At 43.1% G+C, this 14,149-nt stretch overlaps 4 protein-coding genes, 1 long non-coding RNA gene and 4 other non-coding genes across 9 annotated transcripts; 8 read left to right on the top strand and 1 right to left on the bottom strand.

Annotated features, from left to right (window-relative positions):
• The first annotated feature begins 40 nt into the window (after positions 1-40).
• On the top strand, positions 41-717 carry LOC102710775 (U1 small nuclear ribonucleoprotein C-like). The gene has a single exon (XM_040522526.1). It carries the CDS (start codon positions 71-73, stop codon positions 587-589), a length of 519 nt encoding a protein of 172 aa, XP_040378460.1. The 5' UTR covers positions 41-70; the 3' UTR covers positions 590-717.
• A 1,589-nt stretch (positions 718-2,306) lies between these two features.
• On the top strand, positions 2,307-3,771 carry LOC121053905. The gene is made up of 2 exons (XR_005811397.1): positions 2,307-2,477; positions 3,467-3,771. It is a non-coding gene; the product is annotated as an uncharacterized LOC121053905 (long non-coding RNA).
• On the top strand, positions 2,616-2,703 carry LOC121054019. The gene has a single exon (XR_005811486.1). It is a non-coding gene; the product is annotated as a small nucleolar RNA SNOR75 (small nucleolar RNA).
• LOC121054020 lies at positions 2,881-2,968 on the top strand. Its single transcript, XR_005811487.1, has one exon. It is a non-coding gene; the product is annotated as a small nucleolar RNA SNOR75 (small nucleolar RNA).
• On the top strand, positions 3,061-3,128 carry LOC121054026. Its single transcript, XR_005811493.1, has one exon. It is a non-coding gene; the product is annotated as a small nucleolar RNA Z105 (small nucleolar RNA).
• On the top strand, positions 3,252-3,328 carry LOC121054025. The gene has a single exon (XR_005811492.1). It is a non-coding gene; the product is annotated as a small nucleolar RNA SNORD18 (small nucleolar RNA).
• Positions 3,772-4,198: 427 nt separating the features above from the next.
• LOC102721718 (probable ribose-5-phosphate isomerase 4, chloroplastic) lies at positions 4,199-6,477 on the top strand. Its single transcript, XM_006650618.3, has 9 exons — positions 4,199-4,473; positions 4,568-4,695; positions 4,834-4,903; positions 4,995-5,102; positions 5,233-5,328; positions 5,412-5,468; positions 5,603-5,720; positions 5,824-5,890; positions 6,075-6,477. Exons 1-9 carry the CDS (start codon positions 4,297-4,299, stop codon positions 6,142-6,144), a joined length of 891 nt encoding a protein of 296 aa, XP_006650681.1. The 5' UTR covers positions 4,199-4,296; the 3' UTR covers positions 6,145-6,477.
• A 1,757-nt stretch (positions 6,478-8,234) lies between these two features.
• On the top strand, positions 8,235-9,300 carry LOC102721434. Its single transcript, XM_006650617.3, has 2 exons — positions 8,235-8,573; positions 8,915-9,300. The coding sequence occupies exons 1-2, from the start codon at positions 8,409-8,411 to the stop codon at positions 9,083-9,085; spliced, it is 336 nt and encodes a 111-aa protein (XP_006650680.1). The 5' UTR covers positions 8,235-8,408; the 3' UTR covers positions 9,086-9,300.
• Positions 9,301-11,706: 2,406 nt separating this feature from the next.
• On the bottom strand, positions 11,707-14,013 carry LOC102710484 (pentatricopeptide repeat-containing protein At4g21300). Its single transcript, XM_015834610.2, has one exon. It carries the CDS (start codon positions 14,011-14,013, stop codon positions 11,707-11,709), a length of 2,307 nt encoding a protein of 768 aa, XP_015690096.2.
• Positions 14,014-14,149: the final 136 nt, after the last annotated feature.

Here is a 14,149-nt window from a genome sequence, read left to right as displayed (position 1 = left end):
AACCTAACTCCATTGGGTGCCAAGCTATAACGCTTCGATGGATCGATGGTTTGGGCAAAGCCGCAACACCATGGAGAAGAAGCTGTCCCTGTCCATCCTCCTCTGCCTCGTCCTCCTGCGCGCCGGCTCCGGCCACGGCACGCGCATCCTCCACGACGTCGACGCCGATTACGGCGAGGGCTTCGTCTTCGGCGACAAAGCGGCCGCCGCCGAGACGGAGCCGCTGGACCCGTCGATCGACGACTACGAGAACGAGATCAGCCACGTGGAGTTCGAGCCGGACGTCGGCAGCACGTCCTATGCCGCTGCGGCTGCGGCTGCGGCAGCGGCCGCGCCGGCTCCCGGGCCGGCGGCTGGGAACGCCGCCGGCAGCGGCAGCATGAAGTGGTGGCTGCCGCCGTCGACGATCCCGTCGTTCCCGCTGTTCCCGAACCCCGGGATGCCCGGGCTCGGCATGCCGCTCCCGGGCATCCCCTTCAAGCCGATCGGCTGGGGCGCCCCGGCGCCGCCCGCCCAGTCCGCGCCGCCTCCCCCCGCCGGCGCCGACAGCGACGCGGACCCGAGCGCCGCCGTCCAAGTCATCAACTGACACGACACGAATCCGCGCCGAATATCGATGACGTGGCGGAGGACACGTCCTAGATTTCAAATTTCCAAACAAAAACGAGGCACAAATTTTAAATTTATGTGAAATAAGTTCAGCAGAGGTCTCTCAAATTAAAGTTTGCCTAAGATCTCTTAACCTCAAAACCAGAAATATGTACCCCTAAACTCGTAAAATCTTCAAAAAAGTCTCTCAACTTAGAGCATCTCCAACAGTCCATTTACATTTGTTCATCCATATTTTCATTTGGATGATCATCTAAAACAATTTTATCCTTTATATCTCTTTGTACTCCACCAGATCATCTATATATGACATACTTTATATCTCTTTAGAGGATGGAGAGAGATCGTCCAAATACAAAGGTTCTCTTTCCTAATATGGATGATATCCAAAAATAGATAATGTGATTACCATTCTATTGAAGCTTATTTTGTAATCTTCATCATCTATTTTCAGGATAGATGATAGGATAGAAGAGCTGTTAGGGATGCTCTTAATCTTTTTAGGGATTAAGGGACTTTTTGGTAAATTCGATGTTAAGTTGGGAGACCTACGAATTGGAAAAAGTCTAGAACACTCCTTGATATTCGACAGTTGGCACCATGGGTAATCTACCCCTGAGCTTTAAAACCGTATAAACAACACCCTAAACTTTACAAAACCGTTTAAAAAACCCCTGACCTGTTTTAGGGCAGTTTAATTTATCACTGGATGGTTTTTTGGGTGGTTTTGTTCAGACGACTATAGGGTGAGAGGCCGCCGACAAAAATCCTCTCCCTTTGTTAGCACTCACCAGTGCATAGCTACATAAACTAGACATAAGTCGTGACACAAAAGTAAAAATAATAGTTCACAAGATGGAAAAATAAAAGCAGATAAGAAAAAAGCCTTAAAAATTGTGAAGCAACCTGAAATTGAAAACTACTAGCGGAGCTCTCTCCTCTCTTTCTTTAATTCTTAACTATTGCTGGCATAAAAGATATATGATCTTAAAATTGATAACTCTTCTTTAACCAAAATAAAGAAAAAATGACGATCCCAGTCCTAAAAGAGGCAAGAAAAAACCAAACGAAATATCCACGAACACGTCACTTCTGTAATTTTTAACGAAGATGAATAAAACACATACATACTATAAATTTATGGCAGTGACATGTAACCAAGCACTAAACAAAATTCGTAAAGAACTAATCCCAATACAAAAACCATAACCAAGTTCACCATGTATGTTCTGCAACGTATGTTTTAGAAAATTCTTAAACTACTGCCAACAAAATTAGAACTAAAAAAGAGATGTTTTAACAATACTCAGAAAGGCTAGCGAAGAGTGTCAGAGGGAGGAGAATTTTTTTTTTTTGGCTTAGCAAAACGGCCCCAAAACTGTCCAGGGGTGTTTTTTTAAACGGTTTTATAAAGTTTAGAGTGTTGTTCATACGGTTTTAAAGCTCAAGGGGTAAATTAACCAGTGCCAAACTTGAGGGGGTGAGCTAGACTTTTTCCCCTACGAATTACTATAAATTCGCATTGAATTATTATGGGCCCGGCCAATAAGATGATGCTGGAGCGCAATAAAGGCCCAGGAGCCCATTAATTAGCCAAACTGGGCCTGAGTCCGTTTCTGGGCCCACTAAGCAGAGTCCTAATCGGCGTAGAGTCCGGCTTGCGTGGAAGATCTGAGCCGTCCATCGGTCACGCCAGGCTAGGGTTTCTCCCTTCCGCAGATACCCTAGCTCTATAAATACGACGAGAGAGCCCTCGCCGCCACCACCACACCCGGTTCGCCGACTCCCCAATTCCGCCGCCGCCATCGTCGTGTGGAGGTACTGAGAGCGAGAGCGTCGACGCCCGGGCCGCTGCCATGAGGGCCAAGGTTCGTTCCCGATTCCCGCTTCTCGTTTGTTAGCCGTGCCGCTTGATGTGACAGCGTCAGTAGTAGTAGAGTAGTTGTGGTTGTGGGATGTGCAAATTGTTGGTGGTTTGTGTTTTTTTTTGTTGTGCGGATTGCGATTCTCCGTGATGACCAAACACAGATGACGAGTCCGATCTAATCCATTCCATTAAACCATGGGGACAATCGAGGCATTTGTCTGAGAGAATTGCATTGCTTGTCGCGGTTGCGCTATTTCAATTGCTGCTACGGCTATCTAGATGTCCGATCTCATTTGTTGCCGCGGCTATCTAGGTGTGACAATGCGTTCTTTTGGCAGTAGTGATGCTTTGTGTGTGTACTGGGTAGGTGTTGCTGTGAGTTGTTGATATTTGCACCCTGTGGTTCTCCTTGATGATGAAACACAGATGACGAGTCCGATCTAATCCATTCCATTAAAACATGGGGACAATAGAGGCATTTGTCTGAGAGAACTTTCTTTTTGTCGATTGTTGTTTTGTGTTGTTTATTGGTCTGTTAACGATACTTACATGGACATTATGTGTTTATTGTTCTGTTAATGATACTGGCATGATGAGGAAATCTTATGTTTATCTGATCTACTTGATGATAAATTCCTCCTACTCATTCTGAATGCCAAGCACTGTATGTTTTTTATTTTGGCTTTTCATACGTAGATTAGTCTATACCAGTGTTTTCGTGCTGTCATTGGTCACATCTTGTGTCTGATATGACTTCATAAAAGTGATGTTTTATGGGACATGATGAAGAACCATTGGTCCGTGTTTCTGATCATCTGATGAAATACAATGAAGCACTCAACTTCTGATCCCCATGTCACATTTACTTGCATTAGATGGATTTCTGCCATGTTAATTGAGTTGTAGATTTGCTGCTGCCCTTTTAATTGTGCTTTCTACTGCACTTACTAGTAGTTACTGTATGCTGAGCTTTTGTTTGTTAATCTGCAGTGGAAGAAGAAGAGAATGAGGAGGCTCAAGAGGAAGCGCCGAAAGATGAGGCAGAGATCCAAGTAGTTGCATTGTCCTTAGGGGTGGATGCCTTCTTACATCATGCTGTCTGGTGCATTGAGATGATGGTGTCTTCTGATTCTTGATGCGTTCTGGCTGTAGGTGTGGGAAGCCCGCCTCTTTTGGTTTTTGTTAATTTTAGTTGCTGAAACGTCTGGTTATGTTCCTAGACTGAAGTATTATGTAATGTGATGACAGTGTTTTGCTTTATGAAAGTTTATGATATTTTAATTACTCTTGTTCTCTGATCTGTGTTGATTGTGGTTTTCAGTGATGGTATGTTCAGATTGCAGTATTGTTGGCTGTAGAATTATTTTCCTGTTCTGTGCGGTCTTGCGCCTAGCTTCTTCGGCGTGCTTGTGGCGCGTTTTGTTCCAAGTCTGCTGTGAATACTTAATGTGGTATGCAGCTTTGATTTGCAATCACAATTTCATGTCGTTTAACATCGAAACGTGTAACAGAAAGAATACAGAGTACACGCACTGACATTGAGATCGGTACATCGATTCGTGAACCTTTTTAGATAACCCAACACATGTCACAGACAGGCCATAACCAAACTGACATTGTGTTGAGCCATTGTGATCGGTATATCGATTTGTGAACGTGTTTAGACCACAACCCAACATCTGATACAGCCAAATATATGAGGCCCGAGTAACACAAAGACAAAAGGCTGGTGTTGCACCTGTTTCGCGCATCCCTTATCCATTGCGCCATCCGTGAATGTAACTGTCGAGCTCACTCTGCAGCAAACTGAGGCACCAAGCATGGACGCCATTGCCGGGGCAAGCGTGAGCTCTTCGGCACGGCTCCCACGCCTCCGCCGCATCGGCAACGTCGCACCGGCCACCGTGCGCCGCCGTAGCCGGAGGCGTGCTGTGGCCCGCTCGTCGGCCGCCGCGGACGCCGATGTCGTCGGCCTCTTCGACGCTGCCAAGCTCACGGTGAGGGATGAATTCTCTGCTGATCCATCTGCTCGTGGCCAATTGAATACTTGATGGATTTGCATATTCTGACGAGCTCGGTGGCTGGCCTCAGGTGGACAGGTTTGTGGAGAGCGGCATGGTGGTCGGGCTTGGCTCCGGCCCGGCGTCCGGCCTCGCAATCCAGTACCTCGGCACTCGCCTCCGGCGAGGGTCTCTGACTGGCATCATGGGAATACCCTCGTAAGTTCCGGTTGCTGAAGCTATTCTTTGGTTCACTCAATTGTTCTACTTGCCTGAGCTTCTGAGTTCTGACCTGAATTTCTTGGATGACATGCTTTGTCATTTGCATCTAATCCATTCTTGGGGTTGATCAGCCAGGTCCACGATCAGTGCTACTGAGGCAGAGAAAGCAGGAATACAGGTCAGCAGCTACAAGGAAGGCACCCAAGTATGATGATTTCTTTCACCATTGTAAATCTCGTTGACAAGTAAGAAGAGCAAGTGGCTGAACTGTTGAAACGGTGTTTAATGACGTATAGATTGACTTTGCTTTCACTGATGCTGATGTAATTGAAGAGGACACACTGACCGCTGTCATTGGCCGTCGAAAAACGGAGAGCGGAGACCCTTCTTTCATGGAGGAGAAGGTATCCAAAGCTCATCAGAAATTTGATGCTTCCATTTATGCACCCTTATTTGCTCATTAAAAATCAAAACAACCTTTGTATATCTGTTCCCTTTTCCTTTCCACATTGTCATGTGAAAATACCACCATAGAGTATTGTTAAATCAGCTGGTAAACTTGCCTTCATCATCGGCCATGAAAAATATGTGAAAGGCATCGAAGGTTCAATTCCAGTCTTGGTGAAAAGTGTAAGCCTTCTGGTACCGGAGTGATCAGTTTTCTGCAATTGCAAGGATCAATTGATCATTCATACAAGAACATATCATTTCAGGCAAATTGGATTGATACTGCTGAAGAGATCGATGACTTGTTCCTAGGAGACGCAGAGGTGCAACTCTTCACATATTTGTTATGTACTTGTAATGTTTCATACTCTGAAGTTTGAGCAAACACTGGATTTGTGATGACATGAATCTGAGACCTTTCCATCATTGATCATCGTCACATGATAACTTGATGAAGGTATGGAGGCGGCCATCAATTGGAACCGCTGATCCATTAGGAGGGGACTTCCCATTGGTTACGAAGGAGGGCCATCACGTACTCGATGTTATCTTCACAACTCCCATCCTGGATCTTGGTATGCTAAGTTAGAATATTGTTTACTCAAGGAGCTGAATTCAACTTGATCAGTGGCCATTTCTTGAATGGACTTTTAGCTAGTTTGGCTTGTCACCTTGCAGGTAAGGTAGCAGAAAGCTTGGAGAAAATTGCTGGTGTTGTGGACCATGGGATAGTTTCCAGCATTCCGTAAATTTCTCATTTAACATTACTCTATATAGTGTAATCTAATACTAGATCAGTTTAGACCTAGGAGAAGCAATATTTCCTATATGCCTGAGCAGCAACCATTGATGTCCACTTACTGAAGTAATGAAGCTATGCAGATGCAGTGCTCTACATAATCTAAGACATCTCAATCTTTTACCTGCAGATCATATGTAGTCGTTGCATTGGATGGGGAAGTGCAGTTATTGGATGAGAAGTCATCGGTGGTACCATAGTACCTTGCAAATTCACCAAGTTTTACGGAAGTATCTATGGCAAATAGGCCGAAAATGCCACTGAGTTCATGCGAGTGGCAGTTCTATTTTTACCATCTGACTCGTTCGTTTCGTGACAACCACCACACGACCAGAGAATTTTATATAGCCGGAGATCTTCAGTTACTGTGAAGAATAAAGAATCACGTGATTTTTTCTATTTCTTGTTAAAACAGCAATGTTTGGTATTGGTGCGTCTTCCGGTGTGCTAGTTACTACTTAAAGTTTGTAGCTGGTGCCTATCTTTTGGCTTATTAGAGGAATAAGGGAAACGATATATTTGCAAACGAAAAATAATTTATAAATAAAACTTTTATATACTTGTTCTTAACTATCTAAAAACTAAAACTAAAAAACAAACTGTGATGAAAAAAAACTCAAAAATCAACTTTAAATTTAAGGTTGAAAATTCAAATTTTGGCTTATAGGCATTAGCGGAACGAGGATGCGAGACATGAAAAGAAGTGTGGCTTGGATAGGCCCTAAAAAGATGAAAGGAAGTTGGGCGGCGACCATTAAGGCCCCGTTTAGTTCCCAAATTTTTTTCCCAAAAATATCACATCGAATTTTTGGACATCTAAATAAAGCATTAAATATATATAAACATTAAAACTAGTTACACAGTTATGGAGGAAATAGTGAAACGAATCTTTTGAGTCTAATTAGGACGTGATTAGCTATAAGTGCTACAGTAACCAACATGTGCTAATGATGGATTAATTAGACTCAAAAGATTCGTCTCACGGTTTTCAGGCGGAATCTGAAATTTGTTTTGTAATTAGACTAAATTTAATACTTCAAATGTATGTTTAAAGGTTTGATGTGATGTTTTTGCAAACTAAAAACCCCTAAATGTATGGGCTATGGCCAATTGGCAGAATATTCTTCTCAAGCATCTTCCCAGGCTTCAAAACGCGTGCACGTTTTCGTAGATCAAATTGTTGCTGCTGACGCTCTATCTTTCCAGTCATACTGGCAATCAAGGATCGTGATGAAACACACTAGTAATGCACAGAGAGAACATCTGAGTTGTAAATTATTGATTCTGGGAGACGTGGCAGAGCATCAGATAGGGGTAAACTATCTGGGAGAAAATTGCAGATTTAACCGTCCAAACAACGTGTTTCGCAATTATAGGACACGAAATGTTATCTTCGTGAAAATAACCCTCAAAACATTAGACTCTTGATTCTCATGACATTAGGGATAATCTAATCTAAATACTTGTATTTACTTAGTAAACTTTGTCCTTACACCGTATACACGTACTGTTTCGTATGCCGAAAAGCCAACACCGAGACGCCAAGCAGATCGTTCTCTTCTCTCCACCAACGCCGAGGGGCCGCACGTCGACGAGCCGGAGATGGTGGCGGCGCTCGCCGACGGCCGGCTCGGCGGCGCCGGGCTGGACGTGTTCGGGGACGAGCCCAACGTGCCTGAGGCGCTCTTCACGCTGGACAACGTCGTCCTGGTGCCGCACGTCGGCAGCGCGACGCCTGAGACGCGCGTGGCCATGGCCGACCTGGTTCTTGGCAACCTGGAGGCGCACGTCGCCGGCAAGCCGCTGCTGACGTAGCTGATTTTTGTGGCGCCATGCATGAAGCAATGAAACAGTTCACGATCGTGGTTCTCTCTCGGCGTACGCGATCGGCTGGGAGACGTTCTCTCTACGCGTACGTGAACCAATGAAACAGCGTATACGGTGTAAGGGCAGGATAGGTAGTTTGCTAAGTAAATACATGTATTTAGATTAGATTATCCTCTAATATCATGAGAATCAAATGTCCAACGTTTTGAGGGTTATTTTTACGAAGACGATGTTTCGTGTCCTATAATTATGAAACGTGTTGTTTGGATTGTCAAATCTGTAATTTTCTCACTGTCGGGAGCATCCCAGGTGTCCGGAAGCAAACCTAGGAGTAAACAACAAAGACAGCTACGGGGAGAAATCAAGATCGGACACGTTGTGGCTAAGCGATTACCTGGTCATCAACGACGAGACCAACCAAACACGTTCCGTCAAAAAGACGACTCCGAATCGAGTCAATATTCTAACCCAGCCGGTCTAATAAAAGAGGCCAGCGAAGCTTATACGACTCGTCGATACCTTGCGTAGTACTCCAATACTGCTACAAACTACCGTTCGATTCCTCGAGAAATTTGTAGACTTGGAGTGGGAGAAAACTAGAAGAGGGGAGCAAAGGGAACCGCTTGCCTGGGCAAACATGGCGTCAGAGCTGGTCCTCGGGAGAATCCAGGCGATCTGCCGCCTCACCGGCCATCGCCGGCTGCAGCTGTTCAGCGGAGGAGAGGGGCTCGCCCGTCTTTCTCCGGCGAGCTACCGATCCTTCTGCAGCAGCGTGAGTGGGCAAGTCGACACCACGATTAAGGTTCGGTCTCTGTCCAAGTTTCAAGTTTTTTTCTGTAACGGAGTTGAAGGTTTGTGATTTGGTTTTTCGCTTTAAAGAAAAGGATTGTGGTTTAGACAAGTAGAGATATGATGTTCATGTACAGTGTCAAATAAATTTTGAGATTGTGTTAAATTAGTAACCATAATCACCATAGAAGTACTTGAGGTAAATAGTAGTTCACTAACCTTGTTGTTGCACATACCTGTGATTTAAGATGTATGCATAATGCATCTATATGATTTCTCCATGATGTATCTATTGCTAAGTTGTGGAGAGTTGCTCTGTTTATTGAAGCTTTCTGGTTGTAATGGAACGTGCAGGATCAGCATCACTTCGATAGGTTTTCAGATCCTCAGGTTGCTCATGAAGATCGTCAGTTCATTGAATTCTTGGACAGGATGCTGGATGCAATCAGAAATCCTCAGAGCCTTGCACACATACAGCGTGAAAACCTTCCAAAAGATCTGAAGATTTTGGACGATGGCATATGAGTTAAGAAGTCTCTGAAACAGGAATAAAAAGAAATACGATAGTTTATGTTTTACAAATTAACCGTGTGATAAACTATGCTAAGTTTGAGTTGAGAGGTGCAATTGTTACAGTCCAGATTATTGATCAGAATATCGGCTAATTTTAGATGTATATGTACTTCAAGTAATAGTGTTCTTCATATGACATGTTATGATACTCTCTATTTTTTTGATTGGATGCCATTGACTCTTAGGTTTACGTTTGACCATTTGTCTTATTAAAAAACATATAATAAAAATTATTTTTTATAATTTGATTTATTACTAAAAGAGCTTTAAGAATAACTTATAATTTTGCATATTTGCACAAAATTTTGAATAAGACAAATTATGAAACTTAAAGTCATATAGCATCAAATAAAAAACCGGATGGAGTACTTTGGTACAAAGTGACAACAGTAAGAAAAAGACGTGGCCTTTGAGTTAACCAATATTTCATGGCGCTATTATTCAGGAACACTAAAAGTACAGTTTTTTTTTTGTGTATATACATGTTTTTCAATATAATAGTCTTTTCAGATGTTAACAAAAAGGATATTTCAGTTAATTATATAAATCAAAATTAGTAACCAAGGGATCCTCTGTTACCCTGCAAAGCCATGTAACTTAAACAAAGACATATAATGATCATTCCAAAATTGTACTTCCTCCGTTTCATAATGTAACCGTTTCATAATGTAAGATGTTTGACTTTTTTAGTTGTAATGTTTAACGATTTGTCTTATTCAAAAAATTATAGAAATATCATTTATTTTGCTTGTGACTTACTTTATTATAAAAAAACTTTAAACACGACTTGTCATTTTTTATATTTATACTAAATTTTTAAATAAGACGAATGGTCAAACGTTAAAATCAAAAAGTCAAACATCTTACATTACGAAACAGAGGTAGGAAGATTTACTAATAAGGTATACATGTGGGTACAACCGATAGAATTACCTTTTGATCAGTTCGAAAGATGACTGAATATTGATGTGAAAATTCCATATTTGCACTGCACGCTGCAAATCCTTATTCAATAAAACAAGTGCTAGGAAAATGATGGTACATGCCAATTTGCCAAGCTTTGATGTCAACATGATCTTGACAAGATTTCCTGTGTTTTTCATGACCCTTTCATACTGCAGGAAATAGTGTTCAGTTTGATTATGCACGAGAAAAATATTCAATAGGGCCATAGTGGCACAAGAACGCACACAACAGAACCAAGAAATCGCATGAAAAAAATACTGTGGCAAACGAGAGTAACTTTCAATTCAGGCAGCGCGGTATATTATTCCCAGATATATCTATGCAGGATCACACTTAAAAGAAATATTTCAGGGGCTCACATCAAGAGCAACATACAGCTTCTATAAATTTAACTAAGCCTAGGTGTAGCTGCACCCAATTTGGACTTTGTACTAATTCTAGGTCTCATACATATCTAATTTGCAAATAAAAAATAATTTGTGCATAAAAAAATTATATAAATATTTTTAGCGATCTAAAAGACAATGCTGGAAAATAAATTTCAGTGAACCCCCAAATTTAAGGTTAAAAATACAAATCTTGGCTTATAAGCATAAGCGGAGGTCGAAATATAAGGGCGAAGTTTGCATTGTTTCAGTTTGGATTGAAAGGTCCATATGCTAAACAAGCAAAACTGAAGTAGTCATGAACTCATAATTAGCAGATTAAATGGATTTGGTAAAGGAAAAAAAGTCAACCATATTGTTGCACAGTAGAAAAATATTTGAATCATGCAGAGGAGCCGGTTCATATTCAAGGGGGCAAACTTTATTTTTGTCTGAATATTTCCTGTTACATCTAAAAAGTTTGACAGACGAGATAGGTAAAAGTTCAAAAACTAGAAATTAGTGACAGAATGCTGAATATAATGTAAAAGCAAAGTAAGTCAACCCACCAGGCCACCACTTCTTCAGATGAGAATGTTGAATTGAACTGCATAAGATCATTTAGTCACAGACAAAAGTTTGAACGATAATGCCACAATAAGTTCTCAATTAATTATGAGCAGAATATCAGATCACAGTGTTGTAAATATCGCAATCAAGTTTCCATGACCTGCAAGAAGCCAAGAAGATAAAAACATTGCAATGACTCTTAACTCTAGAAACTATGCGTTAAGGAACACATAAAAAACAACAAAGTAAAAAAATTCCAGAAACCAGGCAATGTAAGGACACTAATAAATCAGATGGAAATAGCTTTTTGATATTTTTCTCACAGAAAATACATGATAGCATAGGGGTTTTCTATATGTAATGAGGTTCAAGAATGTCATTCTCATTTAGCTAGTCTGTAAAGAATGCTAAGGTAAGTCATGTTAATCAGCGATAGATTACCTACTTCAATTGTGCAAATGACCCTACTGTACAATGTTGCATGCTCTTAATGGATAAACAATATGGTAGGACAATGATGCTATCAAAGCACTGATAGCTTTTCAACAGACTGGTTAGTATGTAGATGTAGAACGTAATATCTTCAAAACATGTTTAACCATTTTTGACACAGCACTTCAAAATGTTTGAAAGCATCAAGGTGCACAATGAATCAAACAACTTGCAGTGTTATCATTGATGAACCTGCTGCATGCTGTTGTTGTGCATGGGACAACATAAATCCGGCATGGGAATGTAGCCTTCCTCTCTTAATTCTAGAAGAAGACTCTTCAAGGACATGTAAATGTCTTCAGATTCAGGGTGGCTTTTATCTGCTGCAACAAATAAATGGCTGGTGTTATTTAAATCTACCCAGCTGTAACCAGGTATCTTCTGTACTTTCGTATCATTCATTAACCTTCTCACTTTTGACACACCATCCCATCGTCCAGCAACCGCATTGATATTTGACATGAGGACATAATAACCAGAATTATGAGGATCCAGCTTGAATAATTCTTGTGAAGCAATCTCTGCAAGCTCAACATTGCGATGCATACGGCAAGCATGGAGAAGAGCACCCCAAATACCAGCATCTGCTTTGAAAGGCATTTCAACAATCAATTGCATAGCTTTATCCAACATCCCAGCCCGACTATATAAATCAACCATGCAAGCAAAGTGTTCCATTCGAGGTGCAATCTGATATTCCTGAGTCATGCATCGGAAAAGCCGCAATCCTTCTTGAACTTGTCCAGCATGAGCACAAGCAGAAATCAAAGAGAGAAACGTTACATGATCAGCCTTGAATCCCTCCTCTTGCATATGGCGTAGTAAACTTACTGACTCTTTGACAAGGCCGTAAGCCCCATAGGAAGAAATTATGCTATTCCATGATACTTCATTTTTCTCAGGCATGGACTCGAAAACACGATGAGCCAATTCTAAGTTACCACATTTTCCATACATATCTATAAGAGCGCTCTCAGCAAACAAGTCTGCTCTTATGGGTCCCTTTATGATGACACCATGGATCTCCTTTCCATAATATATAGCTGGCAAGCTTGCACATGCTGACAGCACAGAAGATATTGTCACACTACTGTACTTTACTCCTTTCATACACATTTCACGGAAAAGGCTAAGAGCTTCTTCTGGTTCCCCATTTTGTGCAAAGCTTGAAATCATTGAGTTCCATGTCACTTCGTCCTTAGCAGATATCTTAGAGAAAATATAATGGCTCAGGTCAAGCCTACCACACTTAGCATACATGTCCATTAGTGCACTCTCCACATAAAACCTTCCTTCATATGCATTTTTTAGAGCATAACTATGGAGCTCCTGACCAAGCTTCATGGCTGCCATGCTAGCACAGGCCGGCAACATGCTAGCAATCACAACAGCATTTGGTTTGATACCCTGTTCCAACAAATATCGGAACATTTTCACTGCCTCTTGACTCATCCCATTTAGAACATATCCAGAAATCACAGTGCTGCCAATAACCACATCAATGACTTTAGCGGAATCATACACGTTCTGGGCCATCTTCACAGCTCTGCTCTTAAAATAGATATCCGCCAAAGCACTAACCAAGAAGATATCCATGGGCACACAGTTTCCAACAATGTAACCATGTATCTCCTTCCCCTGCTTGAAACCATTCAAGTCAGTCAAAGCTGGTAGCAAGCTCACCAGTGTAACTGGATCTGGTCGAATTCCGCTCTTCTGCATATTACGGAACAACAGCAACGCCTCATCAATAAGCCCGTTTTGCACGCAACCAGATATCATCCCATTCCAGGTTACCAAGTCGTCCTGTGGCATCACGGCAAACAACTTCCAGGCATCATCCAGGCATTTGCATTTGGCATACATAGACACCAATGTGTTCGCCACCGCCACCTCATATTCTAATCCACACTTCACAGCAAGTGTATGGAGCTGCACCCCAGAGAACAAATCACCCTCTGTGGCAGAAACAGATAGAAAGCATGCCAAGGTTGCAAAATTGAGTTTGCAACCACTCTCCCTCATGTCACAGAACAGCTCCACTGCACCCGCCACATTTCCGGCTTTCACATACCCGTCCATCATCACATTCCACAGGACACAATCCCGCTCCGCCATTCCGTCGAACACCTGCCGCGCGTCCCAGAGGAGGCCGCCATTGGCGTACATTTTGATCAGCGCACTCCCGACGAACATGTCGCCGTCGAGCCCGAGCGCCCGCGCGGTGCGGTGCACGAGGCGGCCGAGAGAGATCGCCCCAAGCGCCGCGCAAGACTTAACGACGTAGGGGAAGGTGTGGCTGTCCGGGAGCGGCGCGGAGGGGTGCGCCCACATCTTAAGGTAGAAGAGGAGCGCGGAGCGGTAGTCGCCCGCCATTGTGAGCCCGCGGATGAGCCAGTTCCACGGGAGCGCGTACGCGGCGGCTCCCGGCGGCAGCGAGGAGAAGACTGCGACGGCGTCGCGGAAGCGGCGCGCGAGGACGTACATGCCGATGAGGCGGGTCTGGAGCGCCGGGTCGGTGGCATGCAGCCCCGAGGTGACGGCGCGCGCGTGCGCCTGCAAGCCGAGCGAGAGGTGCGACGGGGAGACGCAGCCGCGGAGGACGGCGAGGAGGCGGTCCGGG

This window comes from Oryza brachyantha, chromosome 3, assembly GCF_000231095.2.
Source record: "Oryza brachyantha chromosome 3, ObraRS2, whole genome shotgun sequence".
In the NCBI taxonomy this organism is placed as follows: Eukaryota; Viridiplantae; Streptophyta; class Magnoliopsida; order Poales; family Poaceae; genus Oryza; species Oryza brachyantha.
The sequence above is the reverse complement of the archived record's forward strand: the minus strand, read 5'-3'. Positions and strand labels throughout refer to the sequence as shown.